General features: G+C 43.6%; 6 protein-coding genes across 6 annotated transcripts in view; 3 read left to right on the plus strand and 3 right to left on the minus strand.

Annotated features, from left to right (window-relative positions):
• Positions 1–27,358, minus strand: part of LOC132125334 (histone H2B) — a 471,182-nt gene that overhangs the window by 151,581 nt on the left and 292,243 nt on the right. The window lies entirely within an intron of this gene.
• On the minus strand, positions 407–842 carry LOC132125335 (histone H2B). The gene has a single exon (XM_059536714.1). It carries the CDS (start codon positions 825–827, stop codon positions 453–455), a length of 375 nt encoding a protein of 124 aa, XP_059392697.1. The 5' UTR covers positions 828–842; the 3' UTR covers positions 407–452.
• The window catches only part of LOC132125338 (histone H4), a 155,476-nt gene continuing 129,833 nt past the window's right edge, over positions 1,716–27,358 (minus strand). The window contains exon 2 of the mRNA XM_059536717.1: positions 1,716–2,077. Coding sequence (XP_059392700.1) covers positions 1,764–2,075 — 312 coding nt within the window. The 5' untranslated portion in view covers positions 2,076–2,077 and the 3' untranslated portion in view covers positions 1,716–1,763. The remainder of the gene's footprint in view (positions 2,078–27,358) is intronic.
• LOC132125343 (histone H4) lies at positions 20,647–21,302 on the plus strand. The gene has a single exon (XM_059536721.1). It carries the CDS (start codon positions 20,672–20,674, stop codon positions 20,981–20,983), a length of 312 nt encoding a protein of 103 aa, XP_059392704.1. The 5' UTR covers positions 20,647–20,671; the 3' UTR covers positions 20,984–21,302.
• Positions 21,814–22,356, plus strand: LOC132125337 (histone H2B). The gene has a single exon (XM_059536716.1). The coding sequence runs from the start codon at positions 21,908–21,910 to the stop codon at positions 22,280–22,282; it is 375 nt and encodes a 124-aa protein (XP_059392699.1). The 5' UTR covers positions 21,814–21,907; the 3' UTR covers positions 22,283–22,356.
• On the plus strand, positions 23,902–24,377 carry LOC132125331 (histone H2A-like). The gene has a single exon (XM_059536709.1). It carries the CDS (start codon positions 23,944–23,946, stop codon positions 24,328–24,330), a length of 387 nt encoding a protein of 128 aa, XP_059392692.1. The 5' UTR covers positions 23,902–23,943; the 3' UTR covers positions 24,331–24,377.

Here is a 27,358-nt window from a genome sequence, read left to right on the forward strand (position 1 = left end):
ATTTATTTCTGTTCGTCGTAATCCAAAACTCTGTATTTATACGGGATGTTGTGGAAAAGCAACAATAAATGCAAAAACACAACATTTATATTCGCTTTTTAATTTATATTAAAAGTGTATTCATCTGAGTGTCTACTTCCGCATTCCAATCCTGCTCACAGCGTCATAATTCTCTATACCAATAAGCTGTAAAATCGTCACTCATCAGTACACCAATAAGCTCATCTTAATCATAAACCAATAACCGCTGAGGTGGGCGGGGCGACACATGTCGCTCCGCCCCAACGTGTCACCCCGCCCCATCGTCCAGACTGCACTCTGGGCAACTACGTTTTATCCGCCAACTGTGCAAACTAAAGATCTAGCCAATAACCATTAAACTGCAAGCTCTTTAAGTGATGAGATGGGTGGCTCTTAAAAGAGCCTTTGTGTCTCGGAGTCGGTTCGGAGCTCTACTTGGAGCTGGTGTACTTGGTGACGGCCTTGGTGCCCTCAGACACGGCGTGTTTGGCCAGCTCTCCGGGCAGCAGCAGACGCACGGCGGTCTGGATCTCTCTCGAGGTGATGGTGGAGCGCTTGTTGTAGTGAGCGAGACGAGACGACTCACCGGCGATGCGCTCAAAGATGTCGTTGACGAAAGAGTTCATGATCCCCATCGCCTTCGAAGAGATCCCGGTGTCAGGATGAACCTGCTTCAGCACTTTGTACACGTAGATAGCGTAGCTCTCTTTCCTGGACTTTCTGCGCTTCTTTCCTCCTTTCGCGGCGGTCTTAGTGACCGCTTTCTTGGATCCCTTCTTGGGAGCAGACTTGGCTGGTTCAGGCATGTTAGTTCACGATGAGTAGAACAAACACAATAAGTGTTTAAGCTCATGGACTGGGGATTTATTGAATGCTCATGCTAATTTAAGAGGGCTGGCTGCTGTTCCCTGATTGGGTCTTTCGCACAATGAATGACAGAAACATATTTCATTGGTTAGAAATCCTGGGGCTAGACAGACACATCAGCCAATCACAGGCTTCTAAATCTGACTGCTTCCGGTCTCCTCCCACACACGCTTCTTTGTCTCACTTTCCCGCTCAAAAGTGTGATAAACACACAACGATTAAGAAAGGAGATAAATTAAATATGTTCATTGTTTTGCACAATAAATTAACACGGCTTCCATTTAATATTAACCTGTTTAAGCCCAAAAAATAGTCAAAAAATATCATATATAATAGATCAGTGGTCTGAATGAGTTTCCCGCTCAAGATGTCTGTGATAAACACACACAGATTAAGAAAGAAGAAAAAAATAACTATTTTTGTTGTTTTGTACATTAAATTAGCACGGCTTTCCTTTAATATTAACTTGTTTAATCACAAATTTGTTCCCATATATTAACACATCCAAATTATAAGTAACCTCTTGAAATATTTTTTATGGTATGTTACAATTGTGACCAGTGAGATAATGTGTTTACTGAATTAACACATTTCTGCAGTCATTAAAATGTTATATATCTTACCCCAGCTGTTTTAAACTGTTCTATCACATCATAGGTTTATCACTATGAATGATAATCCTTATATAACAAAATCACAAGGGTTAAAAGAAGTTGATACACCAATAAAATTAACTCAAATCGATAGATATTTAACAGTTGGTTTAGATTATGTATGTGTATAATCATTAGTTTACAAGATATTAGTGAACTCTTTTTGAAAACGTGGGTGGCTCTTAAAAGAGCCTTTGTGGTTTTCTGCTAACACGGACGTGTTTATCCTCCGAAGCCGTACAGAGTGCGTCCCTGTCGTTTCAGCGCGTACACGACGTCCATGGCGGTGACGGTCTTTCTCTTGGCGTGCTCGGTGTAGGTCACGGCATCGCGGATCACGTTCTCCAGGAACACCTTCAGCACACCACGGGTCTCCTCGTAGATGAGACCGGAGATACGCTTGACCCCGCCGCGGCGAGCGAGACGACGGATGGCGGGTTTGGTGATGCCCTGGATGTTATCCCGAAGAACTTTACGGTGACGCTTAGCGCCTCCTTTCCCGAGCCCTTTACCGCCTTTACCTCTTCCAGACATTACTGCAGATCTTCAAGCTTCTACGTTGAAAAATAGAACGTGTAAAAGCAGACAGTGCGCGAGAAGAGCTTTACAGTAGTCTACAGGACCTAGTTGAAAGCACACAAAGGCGGAGCTATGTGAGTCATTCCACGAAACCGGTACGATTTGACTCCCTCTGACCTTTTCACGTGTATTTTATCTATTGGGTCACCAAAATCTATTTTTAAAAGTTTTTTGTATCAAATGAAATGTCTCCTTTAATAAAGTTTGAAAACATGATATACATTTTATCTTTATATTAGAAATTATCTTGTTTTTGTTCAGTTGACACCACCTATTTTGTCATGTCCCTCGTGGCCTTCTATGAAAGTGTACTTGGAATATGAACAATAAAATAAAATAAAAGTCCATACATTTTGCCTTTCCCATAAATATCTATCTGTGCTTATTTGCTGTTAATGATTTTTTTCTAAGTAAGTTCATGATTATTCATTAAAATTGCATTATTTAGTACCGTCCCTCAGTAACCCCTCAACCCCGTTATGCACATCATTCTCACCCATAAAAATAATGAACTGATCCTTATGTGGCATCAATAACAGGAAGTGACATCATTGAAGTATTCTGACCAACATTGTGAGCAGACACGGGCAAGTTACCACCATCTTTTATAATTATAACTTATTTGTATTGTGATATTGTTGTTGTCAAGCTTAACGACTCAACCCTGTTACATCAAATAAAGATAGAAAACTATTACTTGTAAAAATGATCTTTGTTATTTCAACAATATACACAATTTCTTAAAATCAGGCATGCCATGTGCTCCCCTGTCATTCACTACATGTAGAGCAGTGGCCATTTTGCAAAAAATCACAATCCCGTCAAACTCAACCCCGTTACTTATTTGATCATAACGGGGTTGTGAGATTGTGATGGGGTTGTGTTTTTAACTCTTTGGTTCTGACGTTATCCAGTAATTTAAATGAATTAATATATTACTGCCTAGATTTTCACACCTCGGTGTTAAGTAAATTGCTCTGAAATAAATTTTTATTTAATTGTGACGAAGGACGACTACTTTCAGGCAGATAAAACTGACTGTTTGAGAAGCAGCCAATCAGAATTGTCACTGCGCTCTGCGGCTCGCGGAAGCAGACAGCTTTAGTTTCAGTTTCGAAACACTTGGAAGAGATCGCTGATGTTGAAAGACTGTGTAGTGTTATTTCATAAATAATATAAGAAAGTGACGCTGTACTTATTTACAAGCTCCTAGTATTGTGTGCGTGCAACTACCAGTAAGTATACTGAAGTTTGTTGTTATTTTTACCTCACTTTTACCTCAATAATGTTGCGGCATGTTGCTGTTCATTGTCGTACAGTATAATGGCGGAGCTTCGTACTGCTCTTGTGTTTAATTGTTGAGAATGCTGTTTATTACTGAAAGTGTTGCTCTGCAAACCTTATGTGCCTTAATTGAAATAACTTCTGTTCTTGCACGACGTGTAACGTTGTTTAAATTAAGGAGTAACTCTGCAGTCCATAATTATTATATGTTCAGCTGAATTTTGGCATGTTGTATATTGTTGTAGTTAATGTGCAGCAAAGTAATCTTTGAATAGAGATATCGTGTACTACTGCATTTCTAAGTTTGTATTTACAAACTCATTTATTATAATTATATAATCATTTATTATAACAACTGCATTCAAGTCATACATAACAAAACTATAATTTAATTTTGATTGTGTTTGTTTATTATATACATGTTAGGCATGTAATAATTCTTTGTTATTTATATAGAGTTTACATTTTTATTGATTTATGTCTGTATCTCTATTTCAGAACCACACACATATACTTTAAACCTTTATTTCAATAAAACACCTAAAAGGAACATCTCGTCTGCATTCTAATCGATGCCCCCTGGTGGTCACAACCTTCCAAAGACCAGTCAATTATACAGTCCTTAACAATCACCAAAACATTAATGATATCAATTTAAACATCTACAGACATCTATGAGTCTGTGATGGCACCGACAACAACGGCGGAAAGGCAGAGGCAGTATAGTGCACGCCTAAAAGCTGATCTTGAAAAAAGGGAGAAATACTTGCAAAATGAACGCCAGAGATGGAGAAAAAATGTAGAGACAGGAAAAAAAGAAAGGTATAAATGAGCTAAGTGGAAGACAACAGCAGCTGAAGCGTAGAAAGTGGAGAGCAGCTTACAAAAGAAGCAAGGAGAAGAGAGAAGCACTGAGAAACGTAACTACTCCTCCACAAAGCCCAGATCATCCCCCAGAGCAGTATCCACAGCAAGGGTCTTCAAGGTAGAGCAACAGTGAGCAGTTAAGAGTTTAAGAAAATGACTAGGCTGAGTGTTAGAAAGTGTTGGAAAATTTGAACACTTCAGAAAAAAAGTGTAGTTAATTTAGTGTGCATGTGATAGACTGAAAAAAAACATCAGATTTATGGCTGCTTGCTGTTTTGGCAGCCTTCAAACGGATAAAGATTTGTCAAGACTTTTTACCCTTCAACAGAGCCCTGATTTCTTTCATCCTTTTCCCTGTGTTATTTCCCCAATTATCCTATCATATCGATTTCTCATCGTTATTGACCAATATATTGATTGTGTTTGTAGGCAACATGTTGATGGGAAGAAAAAAATAAGAAAATAAAGAAACAGGCTGAAGAAGAAAATAGGAGAACTTCAGGGAAGCCTGGAAAAAGAAAGAAAACGGAAAGAAAAATACAAAAAAAGGTGCCAACGTTTAAAGAAGAATTCTGATTCACCACGGTCAAAGGTGAATGAGCTAACAGCAAATTGCCCTGTAAACCCCAGAATCAGGAAGACTTTGCTGTTTCACCAATCACTAATTAAAGACATCAGTAACAAATATCAGCAGACCAACAAAGAAAGGGATAGACAGCTAATTGCAAAAGTGACAACAGGTAGAATTGTCAAAAAATACAGGTTACAGAGATATGCTGAGGATTCCCTTGGCTTTTCGAGTAAGCGTTGGCAGCATAAGGAGAGTCTTAACTTTGAAAGGAAGAAGACCAACAGGTTCACTGATGAATTCAAGAACAGAGTGAAGATGTTCTATGTAAGAGATGATGTCTGTAGGATCACAACAGGGACCAAACAAACACTCACAAGGAACAAAGTCAAGATGCAGAAGAGGTTCTTGGTGGATACATCATCACAGAAGATTTTTATCAGATGAGAAGATCTCATATTCCCTGTTTTGCCACCTTAGACCATTTTGGGTTGTTAATCCAACAATCTCAGACCGAGACACATGCATGTGTAAGTTGCATGAAAATCTTAGCTTTGTGGCTGAGAAGCTCAATCAGCTGAAACTTATTGAGGCTAACAATCTTGAAAACTTGGTCGAGAAGGTGTGCTGCAACTCATCCAACAAGAGCTGTATGTATGGAGAGTGTGTACACTGCAAGGACAAGAGTGTCCCAATTTCTAGTACATATAGCAGTATGACCAAAGTATCTTTCACCCAGTGGGTAACAGAAGATAAAGAGATGGATAAAAAGAAAGAGGGAGAAGAGAGGTCAACTGTCAAGGTCACCATCAAAAAATCTGTGGAGGGCACAGAGGAGAACCTCACTGAGCTGTTCCACACCTACATACAGCAGTTCAAACAGCATCACTTTAACATTAAGCAGCAGTATGCCTTCTCCCGCGAGCTGAAGAGGAACATGTCAGGGGAAGAGGCCTTGATACATATTGACTTTTCTGAAAATTACAGCTGCAAATACAGCTCCCAGGTCCAAGCAGTCCACTTTGGGGCTTCACACCAGCAGGCCACTCTGCATACAGGGGTGTTGTATGTTGGTGGAAAACCAGAGCCTGTGTGCTTCAGCACCATCTCCCCCTGCAGACATAAAGGCCCTCCAGCAATATGGCAACAACTCAATCCAGTGCTGGATTACCTCCAGGCCACACATACACAAGTGTCTGTGCTGCACTTTTTTAGTGATGGCCCCTGTACTCAGTACAAACAACGAGGGAACTTCTTCCTTTTTAGCACAGAATTAAGCAGAAGAGGATTCAAGGTTGGCTCTTGGAATTTTTTTGAGGCTAGTCATGGCAAAGGAGCCCCGGATGGTGTAGGGGGAGCCTTAAAAAGAACAGCTGACATGATGGTGACAAAGGGGTGTGATATCCTGAATGCACACAAGCTGTTCAAGGCCTTGACTGAGACAAACACGACAGTGAAACTGCTCTTTGTAAAGAATGAGGATGTTGAGAGTGCAATGGAGAAAATGCCAAAGCAAATACCAGCAGTCCCGGGAACCATGAGAATCCACCAGGTGATTACTCTGGCTCCAGGAGAACTGATACACCATGATGTCAGCTGCATGTGCACAACATGCAAGCAGTTTAACTGCAAGTGCTTCAACACACAGTGTTTCAGTTTGGCCAGGAGGTACCAACTGCTGTGCCTGTCCCGCAGCCAGCCAGTGAAGGGAATCCACAGACACGGGCAGAAAAGGAAATCCAGTGGGGAAGTCCAGAGCTGCTTGGGCAGTGGTGCATGCTCAGATATGATCAAGAGCTGTATCCAGGCATCATCCTTAGCATAGATGAAACACATGTCCAAGTGAAATGTATGCATCGTGTTGGGCCAAACCGATTCTTCTGGCCAGCTCGGGATGATATTCTCTGGTATCTGTTTGATGACGTCCTTGAAATCATTCCACCACCAAAGCCTGTGACAAAGCGCCATGTGGAGATCTTGAAAGAGGTGTGGGCCAGACTTTGAATGCCATGTGTACATGCACACTCACTCACTCACTCCCTCACACACACACGCACGCACACGCGCACATGCACAAGTTATATGATTTATTTTGAGGACCTATTCAGTCAGATTATAATGTTCTAATGTATACTGTTATTGTTGTTTTACACACACACACACACACTCTCTATCTCTCTCTCTCTCTCTCACTCAATGTAAAACTCGGATTGAGTTGAGAACGTACTCGGTTACTAACGTAACCTCGGTTCTCTCTAGAAGAGGGAACGAGTACTGCGTCTTAGCTAAGACGCTACGGGAAAAGTCTCTTTTCACGAAATACTGAAGCAAAAAATTATCCTTAATTTTGAATCTTTGTAAAGCGCATTTGCAGCAGCACACAGCCATAGGCGAGACGGCTCGCTCGCTCATTGGCTGCTCTGCGGCAAGTGCACAGCCTATCGAGCGCAGGCTGATGCAATATCAGACCAATAAGGGCGCTTCGCACCCTTCATGCCACTTCCCGCCGAAACGGGTGTGGCCCAACCCTATAAAAGGAGCTCGAAAAGGCTGACTCACCTGATTTATTTCATCGGCGAAGCGAACCAGAGTGAATCGTACGCACGGCAGAGAACGCAGTACTCGTTCCCTCTTCTAGAGAGAACCGAGTACGTTCTCTTACGAGAGTTCTCTCGTACTGCGTGTTAGCTAAGACGCTACGGGAACCCCATGTAAAATGCCGTGCGCGCAGGGATCACACACCAATAAACCTGAAGCAACGCCCAGGATTTACAGTGCACAGTCACCCGAGGGACTCACAGAGAGTCCAGGACAGGAGAAGGGGGGAGCCCTCCGTCCCATATCTAGCAGCACCCGTAGATGCGGCAATACAACATCACACAGTCGAGGCAAGGCCTGACCAATGTGGCAATGCAGGTCTTATGCAATGCTGCCCATATAACAGTCGGCAGCGCATAACGCTCACGAACTCAGAATTCTCATCAGGGCCCTGATTCGGCTATACCGACAGCAGCCTTGCTTGCAAGGCGGGAACCTCCAGGTTATAGAACCTGATAAATGTAGACGGCGAGGCCCAACCTGCCGCCATACATATATCCTGCAAGGAGATCCCAGTAGACCACGCCCACGACGAGGCGACGCCTCTTGTGGAGTGTGCTCTGACGCCCAGTGGGCACTGAAGGCCCCTGGAAGCGTAAGCTAACGCTATGGCGTCAATTACCCATCTGGATAGAGTCTGTCTCGAAACAGCCATTCCCTTGGAACGTCCACTGAACGAGACAAACAGCTGCTCAGTCTGTCGAAAGACAGCGGAGCGAGACACATAAGCTTTTGAAACCCTAACAGGGCAAATAAGACTCGAGTCTCCATCCTCTCCTGACACCGACAGGGCAGACAGGGCAATAACCTGAGCCCGAAACGGCGTGCTGAGGGACTTTGGCACATAACCGTGCCTAGGTTTGAGTATGACCCTTGAGTCATTAGGCCCAAACTCCAAGCACGACTGGCTCACTGCGAGCGTGTGCAGGTCACCCACACGCTTCACTGAAGCGAGAGCCAACAAGAATACCATCTTGAACGACAGATGCTGGAGGCTAATCGATTGGATAGGGTCAAAAGGGGGACCCTTCATGGCCTCCAAAACAGCCGCGAGGTCCCATATAGGGACTGATGGAGGTCTGGGAGGATTCAGCCTCCTAGCTCCTCTAAGGAAGCGGATGACCAAATCGTTCCTTCCTATTGACTGACCGAGCGCTGTTTCAGAAAACGCTGCGATGGCCGCCAGATAAACTTTGAGCGTGGATGGGGCTCTGCCCTTATCCAACAGCTCCTGTAGGAAGGAGAGAACCTCCGCCACCTCACAACTAAGGGGTGAACATCCCTGAGCTGTACACCAGCTGGAGAACACCGACCACTTCGAGGCATACAGCCGTCGTGTCGACGGAGCTCTAGCCTGAGCGATGGTGTTCAGCACTCCCACTGAGAGTTCATCGGGTAACCGTTGAGCGCCCACACATGGAGGGACCACAACTCCGGTTGAGGGTGCCAAATCGAGCCCCTGGCCTGCAAGAGGAGGTCCCTCCTCAACAACACTGGCCACGGGGCGATGTCTGCTAACCGCATCAAATCTGGGAACCATGGTTGGTTATTCCAAATAGGTGCTACAAGCAGTATTAAACATCTCGTTTCTCTCACCCGTTCTATCGCCTGCGGAAGGAGGGAGACGGGAGGGAAAGCATAAAGCGGGCAGCACGGCCATCTCCGTGACAGCGCGCTTTCGTTCTTGGAAAAGAACGCGGGGCAGTGAGCGTTTTCGTGGGACGCGAAGAGGTCCACCTCCGCCCTGTCAAATTTCTCCCACAACAGCCGGACTGTTTGCGGGTGTAGAGACCATTCGCCCGTGGGAATGTTGTTTCTGGACAGCCTGTCTGGACCCAGATTCTGTAGCCCAGGCACATGAACTGCCCTCAGCGAGCGCAAGTTGCACTGAGCCCAAACCAGGAGGCGTTCCGTCAGCCTGTACAGGTTTCGGGACCCGAAACCGCCCTGGCGATTTATGTAGGACACAACAGACATGTTGTCCGAACGGACTAAAACGTGGCGGCCCTTGATTCGGGGACAAAAGCGCGTCAGCGCGTTCTCCACTGCCAGCATTTCCAGACAGTTGATATGTTGGAGCTTTTCCCGTTCTGACCACAGGCCAAAGGACGGTCTGCCCTCGAGCAGCGCTCCCCATTTTCACTTTCGAGGAAGTCCCCAGGTTTACACCTGATTGGTACCAGTCGTTTGCTGTCCAGGGTTTCAGGGCTGTAACGCAGCCCTGATTGACCTTGAGACGCAGTCGACCCGGTACCCGCGCTTTCAGCCAGAACTGCAGGGGGCGCATGCAGAGCAGGCCCAACTGCAGAACTGGAGATTCTGAGGCCATGAGACCCCGCATCCTCTGACATTCTGAGCAAAATGGTCGCGCCGCAGCGGAGAGAACTCGCCGCGCGCTGAATGCCCAACGCGCGCTGTGGTGACAGCAGTGCCGTCATGAGTCCAGAGCTAAACCCAAAAACAGTATCGTCTGACTGGGGTTCAGCGAACTCTTCATCCAGTTGACACTGAGACCGAGTTTCTCGAGGTGATCGACTAAAATGGCCCTGTGCTCCATGAGCTCCCCTCGTGATTGAGCCAGAATCAGCCAGTCGTCCAAATAGTTCAGCACTCGCATGCCTCTGAGTCTGAGAGGAGCGAGCGCTGCGTCCATGCACCTCGTAAACGTACGAGGAGCTACGGACAAGCCGAACGGCAGGACTGTAAACTGGTATTCCTGGCCCTCGAAGGCGGATCTCAAATATCGCCTGTGACTTGACGCTATCTGTATTTGAAAATACGCGTCCTTCAGATCTATTGACATGAACCAGTCTCCTCTGCGAATATGCGCGAGGAGCTTCCTGGTCGTAAGCATTCTGAAACTGCGTTTCACCAATGCCTTGTTCAGCTGTCTTAGATCCAGTATGGGCCTGAGACCACCATCTCTCTTGGGCACTAGAAAGCATCTGCTGTACAGCCCCCCCTCGCTTTGAGCTTGAGACACAGGCTCTACAGCCCCTTTGCTCAACAGTTTTGATATTTCGGCCCGAAGTATGTGTGCTACTTCTGTTTTGACCGTGGTTTCGACGCACGCTAAAAAGCGTGGAGGGCGTCGAAAAAAAAAACTGCAGCAAGTAGCCTCTCATTATAATGCCTAGCACCCAATCCGAAACCCCTGGAAGCGCTGACCATGCATCTGCATGAATGGCTAAGGGCTGGATGCGAAGCGCGCTCTGTTGACTGGGCAACGGCGGCGCTTCGGTGTGCTGTAACATGGGCGTTACGCCTGTGGCATTTGAGGCGGGGAGCACGCTGATCACAGCGGGCAGATCGATCCTCCTCGACCCCGTCCCGGCGCTTAACCGATTGAGGGAGGGCTGAGCGGGTCCCGTGGGACTCGTGATGTCTGCGAGTAACTGTGGGCTGCAAGTGTGCACATTTACTGCTTTCGACTCGCTGTCTGCCTGGGCAGAGCGTACGTGCACGGGTTTCGTTTTTACAGAAACCACGCGCCGTGTGTGACATAGTGTTTCTGGGCACTGAGGAGTGGGCATCGTCACTACATTTATAGCACCATCGGCCGTGGCCGGATGAACGTGCACGGGTTTTGTTTTTACAGAAACCACATGACGCGTGTGACATAGTGATTGTGGGCACTGAGGAGTGGGCACGTTTACTATGCAGTGCGCGCGATCGACCTGAGTCGCTTTAATGGGCGCGAGCCCTGTGTGAAGGGCTGTGCTTATATGTGGAGATGGGCACTGAGCAGTGGGCATCGTCACTACATTTATAGCACCATCGGCCGTGGCCGGGACACCAGAAATTACACCTTTTTCGGGAAATATCTGGGTAGCCGTGATAATGGTTTTTGTGTGCAGGCAAGCGGGCAACCGTACAGGCTTGCGCATTGCAAAAGACGCTGAAACAGTCACAATCCCTGGAACTGAAACAGCGGCGCGCTTAGGTGAGAGTTCGGCTGCGGCGGCTCGTACACCGGCGCTTTCCTAGGATTGCTTCGGGGCTCCCGGCCTCACCGTAATTCTCTGCCGCGGACCCCGCGGCGCGGGGCGACGGCCGGTAGAGCGAGAACGGGGGTCTCGAGCTGCGTTGCTGAAGCTGTTGTGATAACTGCTTCTGTGTGCAGGCAAGCGGGCAACTGTGCAGGCTTGTGCGTTGCAGAAAACGCTGAGACAGTCACAATTCCTGGAACTGACACAGTGGCGTGCTTGGGTGAGAGCTCGGCCACAGCGGAACTCGTACACCGGCGCTTCGATGAAGCAGCCATTGTGTGTAGTGCAGACACAGCCTGCTCAGCAGCAGAAAAGATTTGCGCGAGCAGAGGTGACGTCATGCAGCAGGCTTTAGATGGCAACACCGCTTTCGTCCGCCGTCCAGCAGACGGCGGACAAAGGTGCATCGCTATCGCCTGTTCCACCGGAGGAAGTGACTGGTAGTTCCTGCTTTTAGCATCATCCAGTATGGAGAATGCTAGTGAGACAGACGAACGAGTTCGCGCTGAATATGGAGCGTTCCAAGCCTTTGCCGCCTCTTCGTGAAGCTCAGGATGAAATGAGGTGGGCTTTGAGAATTACGCTCATCCGAAAGGAAACTACCATCCAGCCGGGAACTAGAGGGGGGGCGCTGGTGCAGACCACTCGAGGCCGAGACTCGTCGCGGCCAGCGTGAGCACTCGCCTCGGCTCCTTCTCGATGTCAGCTCGTCTGCTGGGCTTCTGAGCAGAAGGCGCGAGATCCTCGGAGCTCGCCCAGCCCTCACTGCCCGAAGCTAGCAGAGAGCGCGTATCCTCTTCCCCCGACGCGGCCCTGAGATCGACCTCCTCGGATGACGCGGCGGCAAACAGCGGGCGCTGCCCATCGGGAAGCGATGCAGGGGAGGCCGGTGAAGCAAGGCGAACCGGCGAGCTCGGTTGAGCTGAAGACGGTTCCGGAATCCGCTGGAAGCTGCGCTTTTACGGCGCCTCAGCGCAGCGGAGAATGCAGGCTCAGAGAAAAAGGCCAAGCGAGTCCTCAGAGTCACCATGGCAACAGCTCGCAGTGAGGGCATCCGCCGTCAGCGAGCGCGAGCGCTGCATGATCTTAACCCAGGCAGGAGACACAGATGACATACCGGTCTCCCTCACTGAGTGGGGCTCTGACGAGCCGCAGGAAGGCATCTTAAAAAAGAAGCAAGCTTTTTTACGAGTGTGTGTCGCAGGGCGAACACACACAAACGCATAAAGAAAAGTTGGATATAACAGAACTGAAAGGATATGTGCGCCGGAGAGCGCAGCAGGAACGGCAGTGGAAGGCGGCGAAGGCCAGCAGCTTCAGAAGTGGCTCGTCCCAATGAGATGCCTATCAGTCGGCGCTTGCTTCCTTCGTGATCCAGCGATGCGTGAGCTTCGCTGAAGAGAAGCGCCCTTATTGGTCTGAAATTGCATCAGCCTGCGCTTGATAGGCTGTGCACTTGCCGCAAAGCAGCCAATGAGCGAGCCAGCCGTCTCGCCTATGGCTGTGTGCTGCTGCAAATGCGCTTTACAAAAATTCTAAATTAAGGATAATTTTTTGCTTCAGTATTTCGTGAAAAGACTTTTCCCGTAGCGTCTTAGCTAAGACGCAGTACGAGAGAACTCTCGTAAGAGAACCTCTCTTACAAGATGGCGCCGCCGAGTCCGGTCACCGTCCAGGTCGCTCCGCTTAGATTATGTTTTTATTTACTTTTTTACCTACTTTTGCTTTTCTCTTTTTACACACATTACCTCTGCACTGATCATATACGACATAGAAACACTTTTGGACATTGGACACCGCTTAACTGACCTGTTTCAGGACACTTTATCCTCCAACCCATCATGGCCATCTGAGATTCTCCGGAACGCCGAGATGAACAATGGCCACCTGAATAACCACCCGAGGCGACGGATCAAGAAACACCGCGGGAAACATGCTGGGATTCGCAACAGACTGAGGAAAAGAGCACACAGCCCTCCTTTACCGAGCATTCTGCTCGCCAATGTCCAGTCTCTGGAGAATAAGATGGACGATCTTAGAGCCAGGATAAGTTTCCAACGGGACATTAGGGACTGTAACATCCTTTGCTTGTCTGAAACGTGGCTCACGCCCTTGGTCCCGGACGCTGCTGTAACGCCGTCTGAAAACTTCTCTGTTTTACGGATGGACAGGACAGCCGAGGCCGGCAAATCCAAAGGCGGAGGAGTGTGTTTCATGATTAACAAGAAATGGTGTGATCCCAGGAATATCTCCTCACTGTCGCGCTCCTGCTCGCCTCATCTGGAACATTTAACCATTATTTGCCGCCCATTCTATCTGCCCCGGGAGTTTTCATCGATCATCATAACTGCTGTTTACATCCCACCACAAGCAGACACCGGTTTGGCTTTGTCTGAGCTTCACGACGCGCTCAGCGGCTATATCAACAAACATCCTGACGCTGCTATTATCATCGCTGGGGACTTTAACAAAGCCAAACTCAGGCAAGTTATGCCTAATTTTTATCAACATATATCCTGTCCAACCAGAGGACCGAATACACTGGATCATTGCTACACTCAGTTTAAGAATGCCTACAAAGCTCGCTCACTACCGGCTTTCGGCAGATCGGACCATGCCGCCATTTTCCTCACACCGGAATATAAACAACGGCTCGTTCAAGATCCCCCGGTGCAGAGGGTGGTGACGCGATGGTCCGCCCAATCAGAAGCAACGTTACAGGCGGCTCTTGATGACGTGGACTGGGACATGTTTCGCGCAAGTTCATCTGACGTCAGCGAGTTCACGGATGTAACGTTAAGCTTTGTAAACACGCTAGCCGAACAAGCCACAGATACAATAACTACAAGGTCATTCTCAAATCAGAAATCGTGGGTGGACAGATCAATCCGTGCAGCAGTGAACAAACGAACTGCTGCTTACAACGCCGGTCTTCTGTCAGGAAACATGAGCGAGTACAAAGCATTGTGCTATGCTCTCCGGCGCGCAGTAAGAGCCGCCAAACACAGATACAGGGAACGCATAGAGTCACATTTCCAGCTAAATGACTCCTGACGCATGTGGCAAGGACTAAGGACCATCTGTGACTTTGGAAATAAATCCTCTGCAGAGGTGAGAGCAGATCCGTCGCTGGCTGACGAGCTAAACACTTTCTACGGCCGCTTTGAAAACAATCTAAGCAGTGTGAGTCTGCCGATCAGAGACCTCGGCCTGAATTCTTCACTCTGCAACTGGATTCTTGATTTCCTCACCGGCAGATCTCAAGTGGTGAAGCTAGGCCAGTACACCTCCAGCTCCATCACCCTGAACATAGGAGCCCCACAGGGCTGTGTCCTGAGTCCCCTGCTCTACTCTCTCTACACACATGACTGCGTGTCTTCGCACAGCTCCACATCCATTATCAAATTTGCTGATGATACTGTGGTTCTGGGCCTCATTCACAACAATAATGAGACCGCATACTTGGATGAGGTAGAGAAATTAACATCATGGTGCCAGGACAACTGTCTCTTTCTGAATGTGAGCAAAACTAAAGAGCTGATTGTGGACTTCAGGAAGAAACCGCAGCAGCCCTATACTCCTCTTATGATCAGCGGGACCCCTGTGGAGAGGGTGAGCAGCTTTAAGTACCTTGGTGTAAACATCTCAGAGGACCTGACTTGGACTACTCACATTCAAACTCAGGTTAATAAAGCCAGGAAAAGACTGTACCATCTGCGACAGCTGAGGAAATTCAGGGTCTCACCAGCAATCCTGAAAACTTTCTATTCTGGGGCTATAGAAAGTGTATTGACTCAGTGCATCTCAGTGTGGTATGGGAACAGCTCCAGTCATGACTGCAAAGCACTGCAGAGAGTTGTGCGCTTAACTGAGCGCATTTCAGGGTCTGCTCTCCCCTCTCTGCAGGACATCTACCTCAAACGCTGCAGAAGTAGAGCTACTAAAATCATCAAGGACTCCATCCACCCTAGTAACCATATTTTCACTTTGCTGCCATCTGGTAAGCGCTACCGTTGCCTGATGGCAAAAACCGAGAGACTCAGGAGGAGTTTCTTCCCCCAGGCCATCAGGCTCCTAAACTCTTAACCAGCCCCTTAACATCCTCATGCCTCCACTTAATGTTCACTTTATCCTTTTCATTTTATTCACTACCTCACATAGACACACTGACAGTGTCACCATGTTTGCACATTTGATTCTTGTACATTCCTGTGTATCTTATATTTAAGACCACAGTAAAATGCATATATGCACATTGTACATCCCTGTACATCTTAATATTTAAGACTTCAGTTTACGTTCATGCACATTATTTTGCGTTCTATTTAATTCTATAATATATATCTTTTTTATATTTTATTCTTATATTTTTATTGTTTACTTTTATTTCATTCTTACATAGCTATATTTATGTATATTTCCATCTGTGTTATTTTCTTTAATAATTGCACTGTCCATGGAGCGGACCTGACTCACATTTCACTGCTGGTTATGTATGCTATATATAATTTGGTATGTGACAAATAAAACTCTTGAATCTTGAATCTTGAAATCAGTCCGATTTGTCAGTTTATAATGTTCTAATGTAGCTGTTATTGTTGTTTTTCCTGCTGTCGGGTTAATAAAACTCAGTTCAATTGTAATTTATATTTGTTGTCTTTCTTGGTAACATATTGAAATGCAGTGTTTATAGAAAATCTTACAGTGAATTTGAGTAAAAAACAACTATTTATAAGTTAAACTGTATTTGTCTCTTCAACCCCGTTACCATCTTCAACCCCGTTACTGTCACACACCTGGACTCATTTTGTGTGTTTTTGCCTCTGTGACCCAGTTTCTGTCTTCCGTGTTCGGTTTGATTAGTTCCCAGGTGTGTCTATTCTATTTCCCCATGTGTTCCATGTCCCGGTTAATTTAGTCATGCCATCCACCTGTGTTTTCCCAATTATCGTTTGTACTTAAGCCTTGTCCTTTCAGTTCTGTTTTGTCGGGTCTACTCGTCTACTCGTTACTCGTCTACTTGTCACTTGTCAACTTGTCTACTTGTCCACTTGTTACCTGTTACTTGCCACTTGCCACCTGTTATTTACTACTTACCTTGCCTATGTTTTATTTAATAAATCCTTGTTTCGTTTATCCCTCGGCTCCGTGTTCCTTCCAGCAGCGTAAGCCGTGACAGTTACCCTAGTCTCAACCCTGTTACACTTAAGTTTTTATTAATTATTTTTTTAAGTTTATGAAAAAGTAATTTAATGTTTGTTGAACTCAGTCTGAAATGTTCAGATAAATAATAAGAATACTGATTTTAGTTCAAATTCTGAAGTTAAACCACAACTTTGGTAAAAAATGATGAGGTTGCTGTCACAAAAAGTGACCATTTCAGGCTTTAGTATAGCAAAAGTGAGATTTTATGTAACTTTTATATTTGCAATTATTGAATTAAGGGTGAGGGACATCTGAATAAGAGGAAAATGTTGATTTCATTACAAATGCATTTTATAATCATATTCAGAGAGCTCCCATAGTGTCCATAACGGGGTTGAAGATTAATAGTGCCCTTACCTTAAAATAGTAACCAATAATAAACAGGGATTTGATGTCTGAGGTGGGAAAATATGTTTTTCTGGAAGTTGAATATGTTATTAATGTTGTGGTGTGTTCAGAAAAGTAATATATATAGGTAAAAAATAAAAAAAAATTGTTTAAGTCCAAATCGCACCGGTTTCGTGGAATGACTCCTTTGCTTTCTCTTTCTCTCTGGGCTTATTGGCGGGTCGCAACCAAATTATCCAGGTGCATACTGAAAGGTGTGTATCCCGGCTAACAGTTACATTGTGACAACATAACTGGAGCGTATGGAAGGCAGACGGGGCCAAAAGTGTTTAAACGGAACAAGTGAATTTTAATGCATCAACAACATATTAAACAAGCGTATTTCACACGTAAACAACACATATTTAACGCGTTAAATACGTGTAATTTTATGGCGTTATTTTTGTGCCTCAATCCTGAGCAAGTAATTGTACGTTTTGAGCACAGAGAACTATATTTTGCAAGCACATTACATTATATTTTGAACAGAAATTAACAATCGCAAAAAAAAAAAAAATTCGCTTGAGCAAAGAAAAAACGATTCCATGCTCAATAAATGTATTTGCTTGTTTGCTATTATCCATATTAACGTGCAGTAATAACCCCTCTCATACAGTTTACTCAGGTGCTCTCTCACAAACATATTCTCTGTGCTCCTGTCAAGTCCCTCTCTCTCTCAACCTCTTAATTATGTGCGCGCTCAACTCTTGATACACGCTTGCTCAATTTACAACAGCGTGACAAGTGTGCCACAAAATCAAACAATGGGAAAATTAAAGATCAATTGTGATTGGCTGTTAGTCTCCAATCAAATCGCTAGTAGAACCAAAGCCCTATCCTATTTAGAATTCAATAATGAGCAATGGAAAAATGGCTCGTTTATTCATTTTTCCATTTAGTTTAACAAACGGAAAATTCGTTTTTGGCTCTATATCTCATTTTGTCGTTTTGGGTTTACAAATCGGTTTATGGCTTCAATATTTCATGCACACTTGTGGGTGGTGCTGAAACGCTGCTTTCATCTGATTGGTCGAATCGCTCCGCCTTCAGCACGTCTTTTCATTATTTTGGCAGAATAAGAGTCAGTACGAGTGAAGCACTGTAATGTCTGAAACCACCACTCACTGTTAATTAGCATAATATTTGAAACAGATGTGGTTGGGCACATAACTCGTGCTGCTGTGACTTGCAAGTGACCCCTTTAAATTATTCCTAGGTTATAGTATTGTATGAATATTGTCCCACTGTAAATACAGTGCAAATAGTTTTGTCTCCTTGGATAAAAGTGAAGTGTAAATAAAAACCAATAATAGACTGAACAGTTCCATGATAATATGTCTGTAACATTTATTACTTTCGTCTTTTAAGTCTAAAGGCACTAGGTATGTGTGTGTGACATTAATAAATAATTGTGAAAATTAATATAGTTAAATTTATTAAATAAATTAGTAATATTAGTTTTATTACATACTAAATTTAATGATGTTTCTATTCTTAGTATTCTTTGTTGGGCTTGAAAAAGCCAACAATTATTTAAACATTGTTATTATTTATTATAAGATTAATTGACACCGACTAGAACTTTAATGTTTCACCAAATTCAGCTCAGATCTTCAGACTCGTCTGACTCGCGTTGCTGTATGACTGGTCAAACTTAACTTCCCAAAAAATCCTAGTGACTTTTGTTACCCGAGCAATGAAGGCCTTAACACTTAATGTCCACTAGAGGGGCGACAGGATTTCAGTTTACAATAGTTTGAGTGACAAATATATACATGAATTTCATGATTTTTGGATTTTTCCATTGCTCGTTATTGAATTCTAAATAGGATAGGGCTTTGGTTCTACTAGCGATTTGATTGGAGACTAACAGCCAATCACAATTGACCTTTAATTTTCCCATTGGTTGATTTTGTGGCATACTTGTCAATTGTCGCTGTTGTAAATTGAGCTAGCGTGTATCAAGAGTTGAGCACGCTCAGAATTAAGAGGTTGAGAGAGAGAGAGAGAGAGAGAGGGACTTGACAGGAGCACAGAGAATACGTTTGTGAGAGAGCACCTAAGTAAACTGCATGAGAGGGGTTACTGCACGTTAATATGGATAATAGCAAACAAGCAAATACATTTATTGAGCACAGAATCATTATTCTTTGCTCAAGCACATTTTTTTTTTTTTTGAGATTGTTAATTTCTGTTCAAAATATAATGTAATGTGCTTGCAAAATATAGTTCTCTGTGCTCAAAACGTACAATTACTCAAGATTGAGGCACAAAAATAACGCCATAAAATTACACGTATTTAACGCGTTAAATATGTGTTGTTACGTGTGAAATACACGTGTTTAAAGAGTAACTAAACCCTAAAACAACTTTTTTTAGTTAATGATCTATAAGAATGGGGCTTTATTAGTGCTGGTCATTGATTCGAGTAACTTTAATGACATTTGAGTATAAAGTGTTTTAATTCTACAATATATGGTGTAAAAACGTGTGAGTGCTGCCCTCTTCAGGTTGAACTGCAGTTGATTTTTCCTATTGGATGTTGCGGTGGCAAGTGACGTAAGCGGTGGCAGGTGACGTAAGCAGTTTCCAGCTCACCACGCCCCTTGGTACGAGCTACCACGCCCTTGGCAGTATAAAACCATCAAAATCACTGTAGTGAGTCAGGAGCTGGAATTGCGAGTATTGGTAACGACCAGGATAAACTATTATAGCATCTATTTAGCATAGCAATTATATAATTATTTAGATCTTCAAGTTAGCGTAGATTTATCTGTATTTAGTACAGTGGTCAGGATGGTACGGAGGTGTGTTGCTAGTTGCGACAGCACTGCTGGACTGCATAGTTTACCAGCAGACTTTAAAATTAAGCGCCAGTGGTTGCATGCACTTGGCCTGGAAGACCGCAAGTTCCCGCCTAGAGCTCGAGTGTGCAAACTGCCCCTTACGAAAAATAACCATGGTTTTATTATAGTAAAACTGTAGTAACCCATGGTTTTTTGGCGAGTTGACTATACATTTGTATAACCACAGATTTACTACAAATACCATGGTTAAACCATGGTTAATATAGCAAAACCATGGTTAATTTGTGGTTACCATGGTTTAACTATAGTAACCATGGTTTTTTGGTTTTATTTGTAGTAAAACCATGGTTAATTTTCGTAAGGGGCATTTTACACGGGATTGCTTCTCCAAAGCAATGGAGGTGGAAATGGGCTTCTCCACACAGCTCGCACTGAAAAGCAACGCGGTGCGGGAGTTAAGACCGCAGTTTGAGCCAGCGGCTCGAATTGACATGAACAGACACCTCGACACCCTCCACTTCAGGTGAAAGTGGGGGAGAAAAGTCCTCTACTTCAAATGATCGCTCTGTTGCAAAGCTACTTGCGTCATTACAGTCACTCTCCATTTTAGCGTCTCTGACAGCAGCTGTCAATCAATCCGTCACTGCGGGTCTCAGGATCAGCCCGCTCTCGCTCAGCCCCGCCCTAGGTTCGACCCGCCAATAAGCCCAGAGAGAAAGAGAAAGCAAATAGCCCCGCCTTCGTGTGCTTCAACTAGGTCCTGTAGACTACTGTAAAGCTCTTCTCGCGCACTGTCTGCTTTTACACGTTATATTGTACAACGTAGAAGCTTGAAGATCTGCAGTAATGTCTGGAAGAGGTAAAGGCGGTAAAGGGCTCGGGAAAGGAGGCGCTAAGCGTCACCGTAAAGTTCTTCGGGATAACATCCAGGGCATCACCAAACCCGCCATCCGTCGTCTCGCTCGCCGCGGCGGGGTCAAGCGTATCTCCGGTCTCATCTACGAGGAGACCCGTGGTGTGCTGAAGGTGTTCCTGGAGAACGTGATCCGCGATGCCGTGACCTACACCGAGCACGCCAAGAGAAAGACCGTCACCGCCATGGACGTCGTGTACGCGCTGAAGCGACAGGGACGCACTCTGTACGGCTTCGGAGGATAAACCCGTCCGTGTTAGCAGAAAACCACAAAGGCTCTTTTAAGAGCCACCCACGTTTTCAAAAAGAGTTCACTAATATCTTGTAAACTAATGATTATACACATACATAATCTGAACCAACTGTTAAATATCTATCGATTTGAGTTAATTTTATTGGTGTATCAACTTCTTTTAACCCATGTGATTTTGTTTTATAAGGATTATGATTCATAATGATAAACCTATGATGTGATAGAACAGTTTAAAACAGCTGGGGTAAGATATATAACATTTTAATGGCTGCAGAAATGTGTTAATTCAGTAAACACATTATCTCACTGGCCACAATTGTAACATACCATAAAACATATTTCAAGAGGTTACTTATAATTTGGATGTGTTAATATATGGGAACAAATTTGTGATTAAACGAGTTAATATTAAAGGAAAGCCGTGCTAATTTAATGTACAAAAATAGTTATTTTTTCTTCTTTCTTAATCTGTGTGTGTTTATCACAGACATCTTGAGCGGGAAACTCATTCAGACCACTGATCTATTATATATGACATTTTTTGACTATTTTTTGGCATTAAACAGGTTAATATTAAATGGAGGCCGTGTTAATTTATTGTGCAAAACAATGAACATATTTAATTTATCTTTCTTAATCGTTGTGTGTTTATCACACGTTTTGAGCGGGAAAGTGAGACAAAGAAGCGTGTGTGGGAGGAGACCGGAAGCAGTCAGATTTAGAAGCCTGTGATTGGCTGATGTGTCTGTCTAGCCCGAGGATTTCTAACCAATGAAATATGTCCTGTCATTCATTGTGCAAAAGACCCAATCAGGGAACAGCAGCCAGCCCTCTTAAATTAGCATGAGCATTCAATAAATCCCCAGTCCATGAGCTTAAACACTTATTGTGTTTGTTCTACTCATCGTGAACTAACATGCCTGAACCAGCGAAGTCCGCTCCCAAGAAGGGCTCCAAGAAGGCCGTCACTAAGACCGCTGCTAAAGGAGGAAAGAAGCGTAGAAAGTCCAGGAAGGAGAGCTACGCTATCTACGTGTATAAAGTGCTGAAGCAGGTTCATCCTGACACCGGGATCTCTTCGAAGGCGATGGGGATCATGAACTCTTTCGTCAACGACATCTTCGAGCGCATCGCCGGTGAGTCGTCTCGTCTCGCTCACTACAACAAGCGCTCCACCATCACCTCGAGAGAAATCCAGACCGCCGTGCGTCTGCTGCTGCCCGGAGAGCTGGCCAAACACGCCGTGTCTGAGGGCACCAAGGCCGTCACCAAGTACACCAGCTCCAAGTAGAGCTCCGAACCGACTCAGAGACACAAAGGCTCTTTTAAGAGCCACCCATTTTATCACTTAAAGAGCTTGCAGTGTAAGTTTGCATGATTGGCAGATAAAACCCGTTGTTATACTAGTGATGGGCATCGGCTCTTTTTCGTGAGCCGGCTCTTTTTGTTCACAAACTGCTCTTTAAAAAGTGTTTTGACCATGATAGGTGTGAAAATTCTAATTAAATGAAATCATACTCGCAATTTCTCACAGTATCTTTAAAAATGCATTGATTTATGAAAAAAGAATACTATTAAACATTTGCATTTAAATTACAACTTTTGAATGTAGAAACATTACAAAATAAATACAATCTGAACAACATAATAGAATCCATATTAAAGAAAGGTAAATAACTGAAAGAATTAAACTGGTCCCTCTTTTTGGCATGTTACATAGCATGAACCATCTCAACAGTTAGGTTTTGTATAACTAGCATGAACACACACACACAATGCTGATCATATTTTTATTTTATGAGAGGTTTTGCATTTAGAAATGCAAGCTGCCTTACTTTCGAGGGGCTGATGATCATTAAAATGATTTCAAATGCTGCTGTGCTTCCGATTCATTTTCCTGCTTCTGTTTTGTTTTCAAAAGCTGTTGTTTTTCCTTTCCTCTCCTCCGAGTTTGACACTGTGTGTGATGGATTGGCCCCTCCCTAATGCCGTATAATTGGTTGACACCTCGTGTATGATTGACAGGAACAGAATGTGAGGCTGATCAGAGTCGAAATATATATATTTTTTTTGTTTGAATTAGTCAATTATTTTAAAAGAAATAAAATGCATCCATTATTTCATTATTACATAATGATTTTATTTCTATAGGCTATATTTTTTTTTTAAAATAGAGTCGGCTCTTCAGATATGCGAGCCAGCTCCCGTCGTTCACCTACAAGAGCCGGCTCTTAGAGTCGACTCATTCGCGAACGAACCATCACTATGTTATACACAGCAGTCCTATACCACGGTAGTAAAAGTCTTTGAGATAGTTATGTAAAAGACTTCACTGTTTGGGGTTTGAGCTCTTATCTGTATGTGACCAATGGGCTTGATCTGTTCTTCTGTGTAATTCTATGATTCTGATGGCTTTGATTTTAATGCTTTTTGGGCATTTAAGAGCATATAAAATGTTACTTTAGTATTAAGCACAATGGAGTCTAAAATAAATGTACGTTGTATTAAAAGTTTCGATTGATTGCGTCGTGATTACAACAGATTGCTGAATAAAATTTCCGATTAAACATTATTGAAAGGAGTGCTATTCAATACAGACTTGATTTGAAAGGAACATCAAGAGCAACCGTTTTTATCAAAATTTGTGTGATTTTATACCTTTGTTATCTTGCCGTTATTTTATCATCTTTTGTACTTAATCACGTGTTTTATTTGCAAATAAATGTATATTCGTTTTCTGCGTGTGTATCATTTTTTTCAACATTAAAAGGAAAGCGTGGTACAGAGGGGCGGGGCTTGGAGTTTTGAGGGGCTTGCGGTGATTGGTTTACAGCTGTGACAGACTCTGACCAATAGACGACGAGCACAGTCTCTTATAAACCGATCTGCAAACCACGACTCTATCATTTCTGCGTTGATTTGCAGTATATATTCTACAACAGTATCTGAATAATGAGTGGCAGAGGTAAAACTGGAGGTAAGGCCAGAGCTAAGGCTAAGACTCGCTCCTCCAGAGCAGGACTGCAGTTCCCCGTCGGTCGTGTTCACAGGCTTCTCCGCAAAGGAAACTACGGCGAGCGCGTCGGTGCCGGTGCTCCGGTGTATCTGGCCGCTGTGCTCGAGTATCTGACGGCTGAGATCCTGGAGCTGGCTGGAAACGCAGCTCGGGACAACAAGAAGACCCGTATCATCCCCCGTCACCTGCAACTGGCGGTGCGCAACGACGAGGAGCTCAACAAACTCCTGGGCGGAGTGACCATCGCTCAGGGCGGCGTGCTGCCCAACATCCAGGCCGTGCTGCTGCCCAAGAAGACCGAGAAACCCGCCAAAACCAAGTGAACACAAGAGGACACACCACTCACAAAGGCTCTTTTCAGAGCCACACACTTTCTCTTTAAGAGCAGTTTGACATGATACATTTTTACCTCTTTATTTCGTTTATCCAAACAACAGAGTGCTACTAATGGTGATGGGAAGTTCGATTATTTTCAGCGAACCGGTTCTTTCGGACGGTTCGATTCAATAAACCGGTTGAAAAAAACGGTTCAGCGGCGTCATGTCTATCAAACATTCAAATATATAAAGTCAGTAATCATAACTTTAGTCAGTTAAAAACCTCATAATCATGAAAAGTTTACATTTGAGTCTTGCAACAACGCACCCAAGTACGGTAACCGCAATAATGTGCATAGGAGGATTTAAGTCTTGAAGATATAAAGTAAATAAATTAGGTGTCATCAGCGCAGAAACCATGATCCACTTACTATACATAATCCATTGCGATGTATTTGTTATTAAATGAACTTGCGTTTTGCCAGATTGCCCTTCATACAAGCCATCGGTTTCCCCGCGCTCTTAACATTAGCACAGAATCAGTTCGGTTCAGACGCGCTGTGAGTCAGTTGGCTTCACGTTGAATCATGCATGTCCAGTATAATCAGCTCCTCGGTTCTCGAATCGGACGAGTCCGAAAGAAACGGTTTTGGTTCAGTGTACTGATGATCCGAAAAACGATGCAACCGGTTCTTGACTCGAGAACGAGAATCACTCTAACCAGCACGTGCTGCAGTTCAGTACACTGTTAAAAATATTCCGTAAAATATACGGTAAAAAACCGGCAGCTGTGGTTGCCAGAATTATACTGTAAAAAATACATTTACACTGTTGTAGGTTTAACGGTTTTACTTTATATTTACAGTTTAATACCATAATTTAACTGATATAATATTAATATATGAACTTATTGAAGCACTGAAATCTGTTTTGTACCTTTGTATTACACTGGTAACCACCAAAAGCAGGTGGTGATGAGAGAGTCATGTGGTAAAACAAAGCCCATCACAAGCAGCTTTTAAATAATAAGATACATAAGAAGGTGCACGGTGTCATTCACACAAGCACTAAACACCATCATGGTGAGACTCATTAAACTGAAATATGCAATAAACATTAATTTAACAACATTTTATGTAACATACAAACATAATAAACATAACCGATGAGAAAAAATTTAGAAGAAACATAGTTATTTCAAAGAAAAAACATCAAATTCAAACAAAATTTGAAATGCAACGCAGAGAATTCTGGGAACGTAAGTTTACGTTTTTTCCCTGTAAAGTTTACAGGAAATTACCATTAACCAAAAAGGTTTGTACTGTAGCATTTTCACAGTTTTTAACTGTTAAAATCACAGTCATTTTTTACTAATCAGCGGCTCTACTCGTGTTCATGTTCTGTTTACTACAAACTCAATTTGTGAATGTGTCATCATTAACTATAAATACAGTACAGATATTTCATAAATCATCCCTTATTCCTATTAAACAAATTCTTTAAAGTCTTAATTATTGTCCAACTTCCCTGAAAACCCCTTTGGCCTATACATTATCTCCAATATACAGATTAGAAAGATTAATCTAAAAAAAAATATATATATATATATATATATATACATATATATATATATATATATATATATATATATATATATATATATATATATATATATATATATATATATATATATATATAGTTATTTTATCACACTTTCCGATGTTTAACAAAATACTTAAAAATTGACACAGTATCATCAATTCATCGGTTCTCAAATCGGACGCGTCCGAAAGAAACGGTTTTCGGTTCAGTGTACTGGTGATCCGAAAACCGATGCAACCGGTTCTTGACTAGAGAAATAGAACTGCTCCAGCCGTGGGCGTGTTCGTTCGTCTTCTGGCTCGACTCGGTGTTCATCTTCAGTTCAGTCAGTGTACAGTGTGCTGTTTGAGTAAATGAATTACTCCGGGATATTGGTTTATTCTGACTCAGAGGGAGTGTCAGCCACGTTAAAAAAGTTAACATCTTAAGTAATTTGTGGATTAATGCTTATTGGAGACGTGAACCGTTTCAAACGATTCAGTTCGATTTGTTGAACTGGTTCAACCGGTTCACTTAGAAGAAACGGTTAAATTGAACGATTCGTTCACCAATCGGACATCACTACTGCTAATAGAGCGAATTGATACGATTTATATTTAGTCCTGTAGCAGACCCAGACAGCAAGCAGTTTCGTCCCAGAACCGGCCCACATCTGGGGTGTATTCCAGAAAGCTGGGTTAATTTACCATCTTTAACCCTGAACTCTGGGTTGATTAACCCAAAACCTGCTTACTCAGGGTATGTCGGTTCCAAAACACCTGTGTCGAGTTAGTTTAAAATCAACCTACCGCTAATAACCTCGAGTTAATGCACGCGCACGGCGAACATATAAAGGCATTTTCAATGGAACGCCGAATTCAGCAGTCACCATGGAAACTAAGGGTGAAAATTCACGTGCAGCTACTTCTCCAAAGCGGAGTTAGAAGTTATAATGTTGGCTTATGATGAGTTCAAGCCCATTATGATGAAAAAAAGCAATACAGCTGCATATGCGAGGGAAAGATAATTGGCTTGGCAAAAAATAACTGACCGAGTAAATGCTTAAGGTTTTTTTTTTTTACATTTTAAATATGCTTGCTTTCCTTTTGTTAATTTGCAAAGTTGAACAAAATTTGCTTTTTTGAGCATGTGGCATGACTCGACAAGCATTTACTTTTCTCTACATCAGTTGCTTAAGAATACAGTGCAATGTGTATTGACAAGAAATATTTAGGCCTCTTGTTTTATAAGGTGTAATCCTTTTGGAGCCAAAATAACTCTTTCCCAAGTCAAAATGAAACACAAAAACATTCTCCAAAAAGGTAAAATTTATTTGAACTGTTTTAAGATCAATGTCTTGAGTTACTTTTACAGTATTCTTCCTATATAGCTAATAGAAAGAAGGCTGAGGCCTGTCTAACTGGCGGGGGTCCACCTCCACCTCCTCTCACCC

Source organism: Carassius carassius, chromosome 43 (genome assembly GCF_963082965.1).
Source record: "Carassius carassius chromosome 43, fCarCar2.1, whole genome shotgun sequence".
In the NCBI taxonomy this organism is placed as follows: domain Eukaryota; kingdom Metazoa; phylum Chordata; class Actinopteri; order Cypriniformes; family Cyprinidae; genus Carassius; species Carassius carassius.

Excerpts from the sequence above, each read along its gene's own strand:
- LOC132125335 (XM_059536714.1), bottom strand. The coding sequence starts at position 827 with ATGCCTGAACCAGCCAAGTCTGCTCCCAAGAAGGGATCCAAGAAAGCG.
- LOC132125337 (XM_059536716.1), top strand. The coding sequence starts at position 21,908 with ATGCCTGAACCAGCGAAGTCCGCTCCCAAGAAGGGCTCCAAGAAGGCC.
- LOC132125343 (XM_059536721.1), top strand. The coding sequence starts at position 20,672 with ATGTCTGGAAGAGGTAAAGGCGGTAAAGGGCTCGGGAAAGGAGGCGCT.
- LOC132125331 (XM_059536709.1), top strand. The coding sequence starts at position 23,944 with ATGAGTGGCAGAGGTAAAACTGGAGGTAAGGCCAGAGCTAAGGCTAAG.